The sequence below is a fragment of the Thermobia domestica genome, chromosome 7, assembly GCF_964235325.1.
Source record: "Thermobia domestica chromosome 7, izTheDome1.hap1.1, whole genome shotgun sequence".
NCBI classification, from domain to species: domain Eukaryota; kingdom Metazoa; phylum Arthropoda; class Insecta; order Zygentoma; family Lepismatidae; genus Thermobia; species Thermobia domestica.
Window position 1 is genome coordinate 200,353,223 of NC_137460.1, and position 19,589 is coordinate 200,372,811.

The 19,589-nt window shown below is 35.0% G+C and overlaps 1 protein-coding gene across 4 annotated transcripts in view; it reads right to left on the reverse strand.

Moving 5' to 3' along the window:
* Positions 1-520: 520 nt before the first annotated feature.
* The window catches only part of LOC145690647 (uncharacterized), a 31,192-nt gene continuing 12,123 nt past the window's right edge, over positions 521-19,589 (reverse strand). For all 4 annotated transcript variants that reach the window (XM_081765747.1, XM_081765745.1, XM_081765746.1 and 1 more), the window contains 2 exons: positions 15,048-15,745; positions 521-2,619 (listed from right to left, as the gene is read on the reverse strand). In XM_081765747.1, coding sequence (XP_081621873.1) covers positions 873-2,619; positions 15,048-15,718 — 2,418 coding nt within the window. In that variant the 5' untranslated portion in view covers positions 15,719-15,745 and the 3' untranslated portion in view covers positions 521-872. The remainder of the gene's footprint in view (positions 2,620-15,047; positions 15,746-19,589) is intronic.

Below are 19,589 nucleotides of genomic sequence, written 5' to 3' on the forward strand. Positions count from 1 at the left end.
GAAAGGGAACGACATAGACACCCAATACTGATAGAGGTACATACTATGGTCCTAGGCTACCATACCCAATTTTTAAATTTGGCAATTTCCAAAATTTAAGGGGGGTGGTCCTATGTACCCCTGCCAAAATTTAGGGGGTGGGCCAAGGTACCCCTGCCAAAATTTAGAGGGGGTGGTCCTAGGTACCCCTAGGTCATTGACCCCGGGCCAAGGTCATTGACCTTTGACCTATGACGTCACAAAAATTTTTGCTGACTCGACTAGATATAACGGGACCACTACTACTACTGGTGGGTGCTTCAAACATTAGTGAATGTAAATTAGAGGAATGTAGACTATTTCTACACAGATTTTTCAGTGATGTTACTGCATACAAGAGTTATAGTCGTTTATCCTGCCAATGAGTATTGTGCAATGAAAGTGACAAAATGAAAAAATAATAATAATAATAAATAAGTAAATAAAATCGAAATAGTTACTTAAGATCCAAAGAGGAAATCATACAAGATTTTGCACTAAAATCGATTAGAAAAGTTTAATAGTTCAAGTTTCAAGTGCAAAAATTAATAAATTATTAATATGTATCTAAATGATATGTTGTGAAATCAATAAAAATATAAATTTACATTTCCATCATTATTTACAACTACAAGACTGGATTCTAACTTAACTTGATAATTCGTTTAGTACTCATGCAGCAGAGATTTCGTGATCCTTCTATATATGAACTATAGCTCCATTTATTGTTATACAAATCTCCACACTTATAAAGACGCTTTGATGCTATTAAAAATTCTTTTGATACTTATGATGTAGAATCGTCCCATTGTTTTCGTTTTACCCTTGCTTGCTACTGTTCCCTCTACTTTAGATTATCCATTGTCATGAGCTTTCATATGCTTCTGTAAATACTTCTCTTCAATATAACTCTTACCACATATGTTACATACATAACAACGTCTTTCTGGATGACCATGTGCATGTTGCCGTAATTCAATTTTATTTTTGAATTTCTCTCCGCAATATTTACATGACACAAGGATAGAATTTGTGTCATTTTTTTGATGTGAACTCTTCATATGTCTTAATAAGCCACTTTTAAACGCATACCAGCCTCCACAGAGGCAGCAAAAATGAGAGCCTTCTTTGTGAGACATTACATGTTTCCGTAATTCAGTTTTATTTCCGAATTTCTTTCCGCAATATTTACATGACACAAGAATATGAACCTCTTTCCTATGTCTTAATAAGCCAGTCTCAAACGCAAAGGAACGTCCACACTGAAAACAAAGATAACGACCATTGTGAAAACTTACATCTTCTACTTTAGATGATCCAGTGTCATGAGCCTTCATGTGTTTCTGTAAAGATTTGTTTCCAATATAACACTTACCGCATATATGACATACGTAAGTACGTCTTTCTCCATGAGTATGAAAATGTTGCCGTAATTCAGTTTTATCTTGGAATTTCTCTCCGCAATATTTACATGAAACAAGAACAGAATTAGCATCCTTGTTTGTGTTATGCGACTTCCTTATATGGCTATTTAGGCTAGACTTAAGGAGGTACGAACGTCCACACAGAGAACACACATAGGATTTCCCTCTTATATGAGAAGCAACATGTTCTTGGAAGCATTCCGAATCTGTGAAACTTCTTCCACAGTGTTCACAAATTTCTGCCTCAATTTTTGGTAACGCCTCGCCGGGATGTTTTAGTTTCCAATGGTTCTTTAAACTTTTTTTTTGCATAAATGTTTTCGAGCAAGGCTTACATGTAAATCGTCTCCTCGAGTGTCTGCACACATGTTCCCCATATGCATCACTATCGGTGAAAGTCATGCCACAATAATCACAAACAAACCACGGACTACTCATATGAGTCCCTAAATGTTTATTATATATAATTTCATCCTCGATTTCCTGACCACACTGCTCACATAAATATTTCTTGTGATATTTTTGCATATGTTTATTCAGAGTGTTCGGATCTGAATACATTTTCTCGCAAAAATTGCATCTGAATGGTGTATCGCCAAGATGTCGTTTAATATGATATTGTAGACATGTTTTATCAGCATAATATTTTCCACAATAATCGCATAAAAATCTTCGTTTTGATTCACCTGTCTCTAAAGCCAAATGCCTGACCAATTCATATCTGTTGACAAATGATTTACCGCAATGCGGACACTTGTGTCTTTTAACTCCAAAAACACGTTTTAAGTGAGCCCTAAGATGTGAATACTCGTAATACGTCTTATCGCAATGTGAACATTTTATTTTCTCACCAGTGTGCCTCCGGATGTGAGCCTCTAATACATTTTTAAAGTAGAATTCTTTGTAACAATAATCACACTTAAATATTTGTTCTCTTCTATGAAAAATACTTTCATGCTGTTTTAAAATGTTAGCAGTCTTGAAAACTTTCTTACAAAGATTACACAAAAACTCTGTTTTAGTTTCATTTAGTGATCTAGAAACTATTTCGTTATTCATTTCGCTATTGGAGTACATTTTGCGTCGATTATCACACTTCTGCTCTTCCATACTTCTCATATTCCTTTTAAAACTAAATTCTGTGGTTAGTTTCATCTGATTTAGAAGAGACGAAGACCTGAAAGAAGAGAAAACGTATGTTTTAGAAGCAAGCTTTCTAGGTTTTTTTTTTTTTTTAATTTTTTTTTTATATACATAAATTCTAAAATTTGACATTTTAAGTTGTATTTACAGTCTGTAAATAAAGTTTCACACTGTTGAATTACGTGTTTGATGCAGTATACAAAAAGTAGTATACAAAAAGAATTAAGCAAATAAGCAGTGAGGTAGCTTTTGTTAGAATTTTAAGACTTATTTTCATAAATATATTAATGTTCATACTTTTCGCTTAGGCATAGAGTAATAACAGAGCCTTTGGGGCTCTCTGCCGAATCAAAGCAAATCCTTGTATTTTATTTTTGCCAAGTGTCACTGTGATAATACTATTGTACACGACTGGACCATTTAAAAAGATTGAGTAAGAAAACAGTAGTGATACCTCCCGATCTGTGAAATATTAAATCCAGTAACATCCCTAGACTCCTCTGCAATGGGAATAGCGTGCAATGCATTTTTCTCATCTAAACTAGAATAAAATCTTCCTCCAATAGTACACAAAATATAGTAAATGGAAGGCAAAGATACTCTGTGAAACACCACATGCTTATTTAAAAATATTGAGTCAAAATAAATACGTACACTCATGTCCAAAATTATCGTCTATGTTGTTCTAGGAATATAATTTGATAAAGAATTCGCCCGGTATTTCTTATAATGTTAGTATGTGTACAACAGAGCAGTAAATAAGAACAATAAAACTTTCTTCTCCATTTAGCAACATTTTGTTTTACTCATTCTAATTTTTGTATTTATAATTCTTTTCCGATGAAATTTACCACAAATATGCATTTCCCGATTATACACATAGTATTACTATTAAAAGTACCCTGCAAAATCATTATCAAATTATATTCTTACAAGAAGACAGTTATAGATAAGCGACAATCATTTTGAACATGAGTGTATATCACCGTTCTCTTTCTTAACAAATAACACTGAAGAATTATGAGACTCTCTGCAGGTTCAATCACATCTTGATACAACAGGACATTAATTTGTTCCCTCATTTTTTGTCGTAGAGCCGCTGAAATTGGATACTGGGCTTTATTAAATGGCGTATGCAATTTAGATCTACATGATGTCCATACTTTCCCCAAAGAATTCTCCCGGCGAAGCGAAGACATCTGCGTAACGGAAAGTCAAATCTAAAGATTTTTATTTAATTTCTGCTGTTGCAGTTTTCCTGTATCAATTTTTGATTTGTCAAACAATTTTTGTCCTTTCTGTAAAATTTCCGGACCCAACATTCTCTGATGTAGAATGGTCACCACTCAGCTCCTTTTTAGATATGGCTTTTTCTGCAAAACTTACAACTTCATTTTTGTGTAGTGTGATGTCACACAAACCAGTTAATAACAGAAACGGAAAATTGTTTTTTCGATAAAATTGCTCTTTCCTTAATAGGTTCTAATAAATATTCTTTTCCAGCCTTGAAATTTATTTACTTTGACTTCTACCGAAGACTCTGTTTTAGTGGGAATGGAAACACTTTGTGTTAACATAAATGTGGGACCTAAACATTGCTGTAATAATTTGCGTTTCTAACGAGACTTCGTGATATGTGTTTTCTTTCCTTGTCGGGTTACTAATCTTATGTGGTCTACGAAATCTACGCAAAGTTCAAGTGTAGTATATAAAGAGGTTGTTCAGCCTACGTTTGGCCGATTTCGTTCCTTCCCCCTCCCGGGCAGAATGGACTCACCCGACCTGGCTCGTGGCGTCCTGCAGTGTTGTGCAGTGGCTTCCTGGGAACGTAGTTGTTTTTCCGCGCGGACGAAAGAAATGCACAAAACAGGACCATTGTTGTGAGTGTTGTTAAATTTGTTTTCAAGTGGGTGGGTTTCCGCTCTGTGACCAAAATGCCGCCCAAACTAAGCCGGTTTTGGGAAGGCTATGTTGTAGCTCTTTATAACGCCCACTTGAGTGTTTCTGTCATTAGAAAACAGTGTAAGAAGAATGGTTGCAACATCAGTTCAAGTGGAATAAAAAATGTTATTAAAAAGTACAAGGGCAACGAAGCTCCACCATTTGGATCACCAACGAAGTTGCCTAGGAAGCGGTGCACCAAGGCCACCGCCACCATGCAGAGGAAACTTCACAAAATGGCAATGCAAGAAAATCCGCCAACACAAAGGTGTATGGCTAATCGTCTTGACGTGTCTTTAGGGACTGTGAGCCGGACGTTACACCACCAACTCAAGTTGCAAAATTCATGAAAGCTCGCGGCCATCTTCTCACGGATACCCACCAAAAGGAACGAAAGTATAACGCCCGGAAGCTGTACGAACTGCATCTGGCAAAACAAAGGTGGATGTACGTCGTAACGCTGGATGAAGCATGGATTTACCTTTCCGACTGCGGCAAACCGAGACCCATCATGTACCGAGAGAAAGGCGCCAAGAACTTCAGAAGATGGGTCCGTGTCTGTAAAGAATCCTTCCCAAAAGGGTTCATGGTCGTTACTGGCTACTGTTACCAAGGTAAACTGAAGATTCGTAGGGTGGCGAAGAACTGCAAAATAAATTCGCAGTATTTTTAGGAGCAGATCATGTGGCCGATCTACGAATATAAGATTCCAACAATGTACGGAAATGACGCCAATCTGTGCGCAATCACATGAACAAGGCCTCATTACATACCTCACGATGGTCCCTCGCATTCTACAGGGAAATGGAGGAGGCATGTGGTATACAGGTGATACCTTTCAATGAGGTACGTGTTAAATCTCCAGATGGACAATTGTGGCTTGGATTACTGAAGCGGGCTTTGGGAAAACGGCGTGTGACAACTGTGGAAGGACTTTGGAATGCTGTGCAAAGGAAAGGGAACAAGATTCCCCTCCCAGTTCTTCAGAGAAGCCTATTACAGTGGATATTACGCTGTCGGGCTATTGGTAGGAACCAAGGGAAACACATCGAACACTTACGGACCTGGCGCCATGGATTCTTCAAAATAACCTCTGTAAATATATATATATATATAGTATGGCGCTAAATTTGCTGTACAAAAGCAGATGGTGATTCCTGAGAGTAAACAAACAGGAAAGTTCTAATAAACATAGGGCGAAAACTGCGTCGTTTACGTGTTATAAGCTGCCGAAAGCGTGGGAAAACAAATTTTAGACTTAAATATTTCACTAACTATTGAGCGTAGACGTGATGCGGCATGATATCGTCAAAGGATCCTAACCTGCTCTATCCAAATTTGCTGTTTTCGGATTTGTGCAGTGGCGGCGCAAGGGATTCTCCAAAGGACGTTAGAGATTCCCGGACATTTTATGACGTAAATTGAGTGGACAAGAGCCTGTAAAAGACGTCTCATTGCCTAGAAATAATATTACGTGGCAGATCAGTATACATACACGCAGATTAAAAGATGGCGGATGAGGTAATAATCACTGTGCGTGGTTGCATACCTCCTCAAAAAGTACTAGTGAAAACGTTGTACAAGAATTCACTGGAAACGTCACCTGGCTACAATGTGAAAAATACGTAGCCCCACCTTCAAATTCGGAGCACCACCATTCAGCTTCGGAGCCCAACCATTCAGATATGGAGACATGTAGAGTTATAATTCTTGTTGTGGTAGTACATAGGTATATAAATAAACTATATTTTATTATAGTTTGGTTTGCGAATGCGTATCTTTTTGTAGATAAATTAACAAATAAACGTCAGTTTATCTGAAAAGTCGAAGTTTGCGAATTTTTTTCGAGCACTTCCGGTTCGAATTTTAAAATTCTGTTTTCACAGTTGGTAAGACCTAGTTACCCGCTTTCCGAAAAAAAAAAAAAAAAATGTTTCTCTTCTGAATCTGTCGCAAAAAATTCGATAAATTGTAAAATATTCAAAAAATCGCCAATTTTGGGTACCATTTTCTCGAAAACACTATCTTTTAAAATTCTGAAATTTTGTCAGATGGTTCAGTTTTACATGAATAATAAACACACCAAATACCATTCTCGACCAATGCTTCATGAATTAACTGCAGCCTTTTGAAGTTGGCGAAGTTTCGTTAACTTTGATGTCACAGTTAGCAACACTGGAAACAATAAAAGTGCAATAATTTGATTATGTGTGTAGTTCACATTCATTAAATGAAGAATAAAAGGTTTTCTTGACTGTTTATTTATTATTTTGATCTGCTCTCTGAAATAGTAAAATGAGCCTCTCCCCTCCTCCGTTTTTTTTTTTTTTTTTTTTTTTTTTTTTTTTTTTTTTTTTTAACGGAGGAATCTGAGATGGAAATTACGATTACAAAAAACACAAATTTCAAGTTCACTTACTTAAAATGCTCTTCGGAAACAAAATTTCACTGATTTTTTTTCACGTGGACCAATTATTTGCTTGCTTGGTGTCTTTTTTGCTAATAGCATGTAACCGTGGAGATGCTCCAATAGATGTTGGTGCACTCACGACTCGTCCAGGGGCGGATCTAGGGGGACGATCGCCCCCTTAGAAGAAGAAACTTATTTTATATATAAATAAAACCCATCCCAGAGTTTGGAGCTCTTAAAAGTAACAGTAGCAGTATTACAAGCCCCCCCCCCCCTCCAGGAAGTCAATCCTGGATCCGCCCCCTGCGTAGCACATTGTCGATAGTCACAAAACACTTATTTTCACTTCTCTTATGCTCTTCTGGAAATCTGTACCCCGCTGAAGGTCCATGTGGAAGCATAAATAGCACTGCAAACTTCACTTAATTCATGATTTATTTATAGTATTTCTGCTACGCACCACTGATTATCATACGTATATGTATCTTAAAAAAAAAAAAAAATCCTTTTTGCAGACTTCTTAAATCTACACTTTGAATTGTACAAGCTCGATTTTGGAGGAAGCATGAAGTTAGTTCATGGTGACCCGTTACTGCCATAAAAACTTCGCCATTTTCCGAAAGCCAAAGGTGACTTCGTTGAATACCAGTTACCGGTCGCATACTTTCCAATTGTTGCTTTTTTTTTTTTTCGAAAGTTGTCGAATTCAGTTCCAGGCAACAAAACGAGAGTACTACCCGGAGTTTGTACTTGCACTATACTCACGAATTCTTATGCGGTTTTAATACTATGTATCTCTTTTCGCCTAAGGTTATGGCACATTGCCACATTCTTTACATCCCCCCCTTCCGCAATACCGTCGCAGAGACCCTTGCATGGCCGGTTTCACTGCAAAACCACTGCTTTATCGGACCTATCCGCATCTCGAACATCTGAAAGCGATTTTTAAAGTGGGATGCAGCACCATCAGAAATCACTGACACGGTTTGGGAAATTGTAGACACTTATTTTCACGTATTCGAACCTTTTTCTGTAAAATATATTTTTGCTTTTCTTCGAGTATTTTTAGAATCTTGTCTATGGCTATGAGTACATGAGCCGAAACGTGCGTTTTGTCGTCGCTTATTACAACAAACCTGTCAGTTGTTTCATATTCCGGTGATAACTCTGAATTTCACTTTGCAGAATAATAGTCCAGTTTTCAACGAAGTCCACATGAAGTAAAATAGAATTTGTATCTTGAAATTTTATATGATGCTTTTCGGTAGCAATTAATTCTCTTTGGATTTTCTTGATGTAGTCATGAATTACAATTCTTACAGTTAAACCGGCAATGTACGATACGAAAACAGAAAGTGACACAGTTTTTTTTTTTTTTTTTTTTTAAACGAGATCAGTGTTTTCCCATATGGCATACGTAACACTTTCATTTTCATCAGGATCAGTAATTAAAGACTTCACACTTATTCCTTCCACTCCAGGACATTCACCACATTCTTGAAGAAGACAGCTGTCATTTTCTACGGATCATACTACTAAAGGAAATAGATCACTCATGACAGCTTCAATACAGGCTGCACCTTTGATTTGTTGCAACGCAGTAGCAGCTACCTTAAATTTTTCCACAATATACACACACACACTTCCCTCGCAGACTGCCGACTGACCAACTTTAGTCGAATACTATAAAATTCGGAGTGATCCATTCTTATGCTGGGATTGTTCTGTTTAAAAAGTCAGTGAATTTACTTGGAACGCGTAAGAAACGTTTCAACTTTTTAAACTTTTTTCGATCACTGTGACATCGCACTTAATTGAAACTTTGTTTGGAGCATTACAAATCATCACTGAGGTAATAGTTCAGGGTTTTTATAGATCATCAGAATTTATTGGATGGCCATTTTAAGTAAACTTAAAATTTGTGTGTTTCGTAATCGTAATTTCCACCTCAGATTACTTCGATTTAACAAAACGGAGGAGTAGGGGGAAGGCTCATTTTACTATTTCACAGAGCCTTTTTTATCCAAATAATAAAAAAAACAGTCAAGAAAACCTTATATTCTTCATTTAATGAATGTGAACTACACACATAATCAAATTATTGCACTTTTATTGTTTCCAGTGTTGTAACTGTGACATCAAAGTTAACGAAACTTCGCCAACTTCAAAAGGCTGCAGTTAATTCATGAAGCATTGGTCGAGAATGGTATTTGGTGTGTTTATTATTCATGTAAAACTGAACCATCTGACAAAATTTCAGAATTTTAAAAGATAGTGTTTTCGAGAAAATGGTACCCAAAATTGGCGATTTTTTGAATATTTTACAATTTATCGAATTTTTTGCGACAAAACGGTTGCACTCAGAAGAGAAACATTTTTTTTTTTTTCGGAAAGCGGGTAACTAGGTCTTACCAACTGTGAAAACAGAATTTTAAAATTCGAATCGGAAGTGCTCGAAAAAAATTCGCAAACTTCGACTTTTCAGATAAACTGACGTTCATTTGGTAATTTATACACAAAAAGATACGCATGCGCAAACCAAACTATAATAAAATATATTATAATTACATTGGCGCATGGGGGGGGGGGGGATATTCAAAATTAACAAAAAATTGGCTACTTACCAATCAATCCTCCCTTGAAAAATTTAAAGATTTTGACGTTTCGAAACTCTCAGCTGGTTCCTTCCTCAGTGGCAAGGTAAAAAGGATTAAAACGGAAAGGAGAAAAAAAGGAGTAAAACCAGGAATACATACCACTATATAAAATTAACGTACGAACAAGATCTTAAGATGAACAGAGCAGAGTGAAAAAAGAATGAACTGAATAAAAAAGAACGTGGTGTCTATGTTAGGCCACTATTGCCAGATCCAAAGTATGTATCAAAAATAGGTACCCAAGTTCGATCAATGTTGCCAGTATCAAGGTTGAATGCAGGTTTGTATATATGAATAAAGAACGATTCTTTAATTTCCCGTTGTTTTTTTGATTTTGCTGAACCTATTACCTTAACCTGTTTTATATTATGTGAGTGTTGTTGTAGATGAAGCGCCAAACCCGACATGCCTTTTTCCTGTGACTTTTTTGATTGTCTAACACGTTCCTTCACACGCGTGTTAATATTACGTTTAGTTTGGCCAATGTATGAGGAATCACATTCGCAATGGACGCGGTAAATACCTGCCTTATTTAATGGATCGGCAAAATAGCTTTTAAATCCAGTGAGATGTTTTTGTAAACTTTTGGGGGGAATACTTGAAGCAGATATGTTATGCTTTGCAAGAATTCGTTGAATTTTTGTTGAAAGTTGTGGAAAATAAGGAATTCCAATCCAAGTTTTTGCTTCTTTGGAAGTTACCATTTTGAGGACTTGCAGCGATCTACGTGTTTGATTAAACCATTTTTGTAAAATACACCGTTTATAACCGTTTTCTTGTCCTATTTTATATAAAAACTGTATTCCTTCATTGAGATCTTTTTGACGGCCAGAAATTAATAATGCTCTACGAAAGAAGTTCTTCCAAATATTGGCCTTGTACATTGGCGGATGAGCTGACTATTGATGTATGTAAGTAGTGCCTGCGATGCATACTTTGGATCTGGCAATAGTGGCCTAACATAGACACCACGTTCTTTTTTATTCAGTTCATTCTTTTTTCACTCTGCTCTGTTCATCTTAAGATCTTTTTTGTACGTTACTTTTATATAGTGGTATGTATTCCTGGTTTTACTTCTTATTTATTCTTTCCGTTTTAATCCTTTTTACCTTGCCACTGAGGAAGGAACCAGCTGAGAGTTCCGAAACGTCAAAAATCTTTAAATTTTTCAAGGGAGGATTCATTGGTAAGTAGCCAATTTTTTGTTAATTATAATAAAATATAGTTTATTTATATCCATATGTACGTACTACAACAAGAATTTTAACTCTACCTGTCTCCATAGCCGAATGGTGGGGCTCCGAAGTTGACCATTTTCCATGTCTTCTACAATTCACAAATTGTACTTTCCGTCTTTGATGGCCCATTACTTGGCGGGAAAATATTTTTTCGACAAAACAAAAAAATATGGGTCTCTTAAAAATATGTCTAGTTGCTATAAAAAAAAAAAAAAAAGTTTCTAACAATATCTGAGATGGTGATGGTACATGTTCTGTCTGAATTGAAAAGGAAGGCACCTTAACAGGGTTGGCAAAAACGATAGTTCTAATTTTTAAAAAAAATAATTTTTTTTTTGGTTTAAACCATTTTTTTTGTTTGTTTGTTTGTTTAAATAATTTGCTGTATGTATTTATATCACACATGGACAGAAATAAGTCTGTTTCGCCGTGGTGTTATTATATTGTTATCATAACAATAGTAACAAACTATAAAAAAATCATAAAAGAAACATAAAATCATAGAAGAAACTATGGAAAAAACAAAAGTTACTCTTGTAGTATAAGCTCTTTGAGTAATGAATGGGGAATTTAGGTCTGAATATAATACAAATAATATACGGGAGTGAAATGTGATAACCCACAAATGTGTGTTCATCAAGATTTCACGAACAATTTTCGTTTTTTGGTTTAAACCAGCGAACCCTGCTGTTTAATATATAAATCTTTCTCAGCTCACGCGACAAATAAGATACAGAAGAGTTGACTCTTCACTCTGGAATATGGGGTTGGACTCTCGCTATCTTCAACTTATTTTCCCGATTATATCATCTACAGTTCGAGAAAATCGCATAAAATACACACAGTAATTGAAAGCACTCCTCTCACTGGCAGATAGCACAAATATAGATTTTCTGAAACTTGTGAATGTCTTCAACTGCAAAATATCTCAAACTATACAAATTGCTGCTTTCGGGAAAATGTTTATATAGCTGCACACCATCAATGATGAGAGGGAAAAAAGGCTGTGAGCTTAGCAATCTATCTGCATTTCATCGTTGCGTGTAACCTTGCAGGAGGGAAAGAATCAAAGAAACTTGCCTGTCTAGCTCCAAGACGAACCCTTTAGTTTTGTAAAATACAGGCCAGGATTTCAACAGCTTTTAAAAAGAAGAAAGTTAGTTCTGAGAAAGCGCTTTCTAACATTACTCTAGCAAGATAAAAATGAACATTAACTATTAATAATAACAAGCATACGAACTTCGAATTAAATAAATAAATAGACACAGACAGACAGACAGGATTCTAAGTGTTTGACACAGCCTTAACTCGTAAAGATTACAATGCCCGTGATTAGTCTTACTCTCATAGAGAAGACGCAAGTTTTGAAAACTATAAGGATACGTAAAAGCATCATAAATAAAGCTGAAATCGGTATGCGAGAAAAGAAATATATTGCTGTCTATTTCGTGATTTCTGGAAACATGTTCTGATCGATTTTAAAAAGTGAAGATAAAATTAGGAAAGCAATAGATTCCACGCAAGATGACGTGAATGGCGAAATACTACAACCAGGAAACGGATGCCAGACTTAGTTCTAGATTTTATGCTGTGATATATTGCGGTCCTATAATCAATCCGAACATCTTGGAAACCATTTTGGAAAAGTATCAAGACAAGAAGCAACAAAAAATGAAAGATTTTTTCGAAGATTGTAAATTGTTAGTACCAGGAAGGATTGATTTAAATCACTTGATCTTTTAATAAAAATCGTTGATTTAAATCGAATTCCGAAATAAGTTAATTTAAAGTGAACATAAGTAAAATCCCGTTTCTGTTGTTATTTCGATTATGGAAGTGAATAATCATAATACAATGAGACTCAAATGTACAGTATAGTATGAAAACAAGTGTCATGCAGAGGATGATTAGGGAAAATCCCGTTTTGAACAGGTAACGGAGCAATCCTGCTTTCTTCTTTTCGTATCATTGGGTTTGGGTTTTAAAATCATTAACTATTCCAACGGGGAAATCACCATCGACATTTAAGACGAAAATTCTTTTTTGTGCGTGTCTGTTTGTTTGTTCCTAGATAATAGAGGGTATTTAGAGGGATCCTATCCCCTCTCACTTTTTTTTTTTAATCTTATAACTTTAGGCGTAATTTATGTATTTCATGCCGCAAGCTAGTTCTGAGTTTTTAAAAATAGGTCCCTGCCAAATATCAGTAACTTTTGTGAAAAAAGTGTCATTTTGATAAACGTTGCTGTACTTTTTCCTTAATGCTTAACCTTTCAAATTATATCACCTATTTTTAGGTGATAGGGTAGAATCTTCATTATTCGATTTAAAAAGTACCAATAAGGCTTTATACTTCGTTTTCTTCAAGACTGGAGGCATTTTAGAACACGTTACATATGCTTTCACGCCTTTCTGCGTTGAGGCATAGTCTATGATGACGTCATAAATTTAAAAAGGTATTTTTTTGTTATGCGTATTATTATTATTTTTTGGTGGGTTTCATTTTGCATTCAGAAGACTGAAATTCTGCACACTCGTTCAGTGCCTCTTAATAATTTTCAGATGTTTTTAGATCTCTGCGTGGAAACAGCGGGGTCCAGAAGGGCAAAAATGTTTGAAAAAGAAAAAGACATTTTAAACAAAAAAGTAGCTTTTTTCATGATTTTCCCACCTCAGATGGATACATATGAATTGCACCGTGTGAAAGGGTGTTCTATTCTGAAGAAAATGATGTACGTACTATGCTCCTAGGATAAATAGGGATGTCTCAGGAAACTGTTACCTGAAACCCTGTTTTATACGGGAATCTGGGGTATTTGAGGAATATTATTTTTCGCGGGCTTACCTTTGCACCTGCAAGATTGAAATTTTGCACATTTACTCAGTGCACCCCTCAGTATTTTTCCGATCTCTGCCTTAAAACAAGGGGAGGGGTCCAGAGAGGTAAAAGATTATATATATATATATATAAAAAAAAAAAGATATTTTTAATTCCTTTTTTCGTGATTTACCGCCCCAGATACATGATGGAGACATTTGAAGGGTAACGTTTAAAAATCTGTTTTATTCTGAAGAGAATAATGTACAAATCATGATCCTAGGATAAATAGGGATGTCTGAGGAAATTTTTATATTACATCCGGGTCATCTGGGGCATTGTGGGAATGATCTTAGCTCATTGTTAAATAGTTTCCTCACCCTTACTACTCAAGATAGAAGCTTGAAATTTTGTACACACATTTTAGTAAACCCCTTACTATTTTCCAGTTGATTTTGAGATCTGTGCGTTAACACAGGGGAACCCAGAGGGATCAAAATATTAAAAAAGCCGATTACTCTCAAAATGTCCCGCTTCAGGGACATGATAAGGAAATGTGAATGTTACCGTTTCAAAAGCTGTTATATTCTAAAGAGAGTGATGTATGTACCATGATCCTAGGATTAATAGGGATGATGCTGTAGCTGCTTGACTGAAAGTCTATAATTTACCTTTAAAACGAGCCTAATTTAAAAGGGTTAAGAAACATTGTTTGGGATTGATATAGGTTAACGATTGAGGATAATTCAAAATTTAACCCCAATACTTTCAGTTAAATGACATAATTAGCATTTAATACTAATTCCTAACGCTTTTTCTTCAGTTCGCGACTTGTATTATACGAGGAGAAAGGTTTGATTTAAATCAAAGAAATCAACAAAAATGATTTTTAAAAAAAGTCATGTTTTTTTTCCACCGTAGTTAGTACCAACACACTATTACTTTTCTTTATTGTAAGCTCCAACACAATATTACTTTGCTTTATTAGTTAATAAATTCATGGAAAATTATTTGTGATTATTTTGACATAAGTTTTATAAATTAGGAATTAGTGATTACTCTTTCAAAAGAATAAAGATACAGAAATCAAACAGTATTTCCGTGAATATTAATAGGCAGCAGCGGTGCTATTATATCTCAAGCTGTAATGGTTTTAGTAGTAATACCTATAACTTCATAAAAATTACTTTGTTTATGACTGTCTAATTCGTTCTAATAATAGAATTTGATTAAGATTTTTATTTCCCAGATCTTGTATTTCTTATCATTTTGAATTTCCGAAAGCACTTCGAGTATCTAAATTTGACTTATAACTATCGAATTACATGGTTAAAAATGTTCATAACATTTGCAAATTTGAAAACTAAGTTTGAAGAATGTATTGATTTGGAAACTAACCTTTCTGACTCAACGACTTCATTTGGCGTTTGCTTATGATCTTGTGCGCTGTCTGACTCCTCATTCTCTTCATGTCCTGGTGACACACACACCAAATCACTGTCTGGTTTTATGTCTACATGTTCAATCTCGTTTAACGTTGGCATATGTTCTTGTATGCTATCTATCTCCTCATTCCCGTCACGTCCTAATGACACACATACCAAATCATTCTCTGTTTTTACGTCTACATATTCAACCAGCTCATTTGCTGTTTGCATATGATCTTGTGCGCTGTATGTCTGCTCATTCTCTTCATATCCTAATGATACACGTAACAGATCATTGCTTACTTTCAAGCCTTCAGATTCAGTCACTTCAACCGCATAACATTTTCCAACTTCACCAAATATGCCACCGCTTGAGAGTACTACTTTGTCGTCTGGATATCTACTATTACTCACTTCAAGAGACTTATTAATACAGGGGTCAGATATTTCATTCTTAATGGAAACAACTGCAACATCTTCCACTAAAAATGAAGTTGATATGTAATCAGATGTTGAAGAATCACAATCATCATCATCATCATCAGCATCAGTAAACTTCGTGTCAGTAGATGAATATGTGAGAGTAATAACCTCCAACTCAGAGATACTATCATCAACTTTATCAGAGTTTTCCATTTTCATTTCGGCTTAATTAAGTCATTATACATCCTAAAAATATAAACAAAAAGAACAATTAGAAAACATACAGTAAAAAATCAACACTATATCCGTAAAACTATATACATTACGAAACAATAATTTTGACGGAAATGGAATGAAAAGAAATATATTAGTTTTACGTCCAACGATTATGTCGTCTAGGCTAAAGGAGACGGTGATGATGTGAAATCGTGGAATGAAGAAAGTAAAAGGAAACGGAAAATCCCCAAGGAAACCCATGTACACGGTGTCCGTCCACCACAAAACCCACCTGGATAGAACCAGTCTCCACGCACCAGAGGTGAACGCTCTACCACTGAGCCACCGCGGCCCCCAATAATTTTAACAGATTAAAATTAAAAATTTCATCTATAAAAATATAATTAACTAAATTAATGTCAGCAAAACTAACAGTTAACATTAAAATTAACTTCAAAATTAGTTGTTTAAAATTAAAAATGACAGTATTCACTACTATGCAATGAGAATTCTGTTGAGTTGGTGATAGTGAGTTAAAAATTAATAGACAAAGTTAAGGATATGGAAAGTTACTTCACTATTATGGAAAGTACAAACTGAAATAAAACTGATAGTTCTTGGGTAATTGTGCAAAAAGTATTAAGTCAAAAAATAACTTTCTCAGAAAACTCAATCGTAAGTTTAAGCATATTGATGATTTGTTGAAGTACTTTAAAACACTTAAGTTCATAACTCCGTTATAAGTTTGAAATAGACTTAACCACGTATACACACGTGTAGAAAATTAGTTTCTCTTTCCACTGATACTCAAAACTCAAAAGTAGAATTCTGTGATTTAATACCCTTTGCAGAAGCATCCGAATATTAATAAACAGTAAAAATAAAATATCATAAATATTTATTTTACATTGTTGTTCAGAAAAATAAGGATTAATTTTCTAATCGGTGCGATTTTTTTAAATGACTGATCCATTACAATTAACTCCTGAAAATTTAATTGCTTAAAGTAAAAATTAATATCTGAGAATTTAATTTATTAAATTAAAAATTAACAAAATTAAAAACTGGTTCATTTATTCGTTATTTTTTTTAACGAATTAATTACAAGCCTCACTATAAGAATCACCATCGTAACTGAGGATAAGGTAATGTACATATATCATATCACAGATCTTGAGAAAAGTAAAATATTTAATTACATTTGTTAAAATGCCACATCATCAAAAACTGGCTCCTTTACATGTGTATCCATGATACAATTTTATCAGTCATTTTCAATTTGTTCGCTACTAAAAATTGCGCAAATCACTGACAAAAGTGAAGTATGCTGCATAGAAGCATGTACATATTATTATCTATTTTAAAATAAGTATACAATATTTTTAACTTCACCTTATCTGTGTGTATATTTTTAATGCTTCAATTTTATCCTGATTGATCTTAAATTGTATCCGCAGAACAGAAATTATGCTGTCTATAGCTCGTCCAGAGTTAAGTGTGTAGTGTGGTTGCTTATGGGCTTTTACTTCTGCGTACTTACCCCCTTAAACAGAACAGATTTCACTACTGTAGTTTATCTTAAAGAATGTTAGATATTTACCGACGATACAAAAATAATTTTCGTAACTTCTCTTTTCCTTATAAAGTACTTAATTAGCTTTCAATGGCTAGTTTTTGTTTTTTAAACTCGAAGGGGGAAGACACGATAAGCGTAACGGCTGCTAAAACGTTGCCGGTGCATTTTCACGTGACTAAAACTGTCTGCTCAAAGATACCGTTGCCAACTGACGAGAAATTTCACCGTAGTGTCAACCTACATTCGTGCGATCATTAGTATTGTCACTTCCACTGATTTCAAGTACGAAAAAGGTAGCTTAAAAGGAATAAAAGTACGGCCAGAAAGAACTGAATGAAATCTTTCTGATTTTAAGAAAAAGTAAAATGTTACTTCCATCTCCTTTTTTTTTTTCTTTTTTTTTCTATATCAACCAAAGAAAAATATTTTAATCAAAAAAAAGAAAGAGAGCGGAAATGTTGTTGCAGCTTAACGCGAGATTCGAACAACTTGTGTCCCCACCGGGAATCGAACCCAGGACCCTTTGACTACAAGGTGGCGAGCGTAACCACTCATCCACGGGGCACTCTGAACACAAAGAAAGTAATAATTTCAGGTGATGGTCTGCGGGATGTTTTTTCAAGTACTTCAGTTTTATTAGGTCTATTATTATTATTATTATTTAACCAAGCTACAGCCATAATCCATATCTTTTTAAAACTATTAACTTATTTGTATTAAATATAAACGCTAAGTGTAAAACTTCTTAGGCCAATAAAAGTGTTTCTGACCATGAAGTGTTTCTCGGAACATCTGAGTTCGATTATTAATTATATATAGGCCTATGTATTCCTCGTTGGGAAGGAAATTTCAGTGAGAATTGCTGCAGGACGCATTTCATATTTCTTTTATCTTTCGTACATTGAAATTTCTTTGGGAGTTCATAACTGACTGTGATTTCTGTTGGGTTTCATAATAGCATTCGTTTCAGAAACCACACCAGGAAATAGGAAGACAGTTTGGTGCGGTGGGTGAGGTCAATAGCTTTCCTGCTGTATTGTCTATTGTCGCGCTAGATGACTCATGTCAGATTCTAGACGAAATTCTTCTCTGTTGTGTCTTTGCTATTGTGCAGTGTGTGGCGGAGTGTGGTCCCTGAACATTCAGCATTTTCTTTATTTTGTTCATTTACTTACTGTGCTCTTCTGGGAACAAAATCGCGCCGTCTGTGTGTGCATAGGTGCGTGAGTGTGTGTTAATATAACAAAATGGAAGAAATTACAACTAGCACCTCTTTTAAGCGTAAGAGTGGTCAAGTGTTGAAGAGCAAAGAAAGGGCTATTGTTATGAACGTGTTTAATTATTTAAAGCAGAAAAACCCGGGTAAAAGTATAAGTTGGGTTGGGTTGGGATGATGATGGTGATATGGAGGAACTGATTCTTTGGAGTGCGATTGATTCAATGTGGTAAGTTGTTTATTATTATTTATTAATCGTTGTGATGTGGATTTCTTTTTTTACTACGTGAGTTGGCAACATCAGTCGGCAGTATAATAGAAGCGCGATCTGTTCTGCATTTGTTTTTAATGCTCAACTTGGCATCGCTGTTCCCATAAGACCAACAGTCCACTCTTAAGTCTGGATAAGCTATACAACAAGTTGGTTTTCGTGTCGAAACATGACATTGAAAAGTAATATAACACAAATGAAAAGAACAATACGCTACGGAAGAAGTGACAACAGTGATGACGACTCAAGTAAAATGTAGATATACAAAGAATGTTCTTAAGTGAAATTTAGATACGCATGGTATTTAATTTTCTTGACATATTGAAACTATTTTCGTATTCAGCACGATTACCTATCGTTGAAAACATCAAATCTCCAGCATAATCATTTTCATACTATCGCTGCAGTGAATTGCAGCAAGTTAAACAAAAATATATGCACCAGTTGAAAAATTTGGTAAAATTATCAAGCACTTAGCTTGAAAGAAATGTATTTACATAACTATTTAAAAAAAATACACACCCCTACATGTTTCTACAATGCTCAGGACTAACGTGTTACATTTTAAATGAGTGGCTAAGCAATTAGGTGTTAACGAAGTAAGTTTAAAATCTGACCCTATGAAAACGACTTCAATTAAAAATTTTTACGTATATCATTTTACTGTTATAGCTGAAGGCACTGAGAAAACTTCTACCGAATTAAAACATTTACAGGTGTAGGTCTGTTGTGATATAACAAAGTCGTCCGACTTGAGGATAGGTCAGATAACCAACAGTGAAATTATCAATAACAAATTCACTGCTTGAAA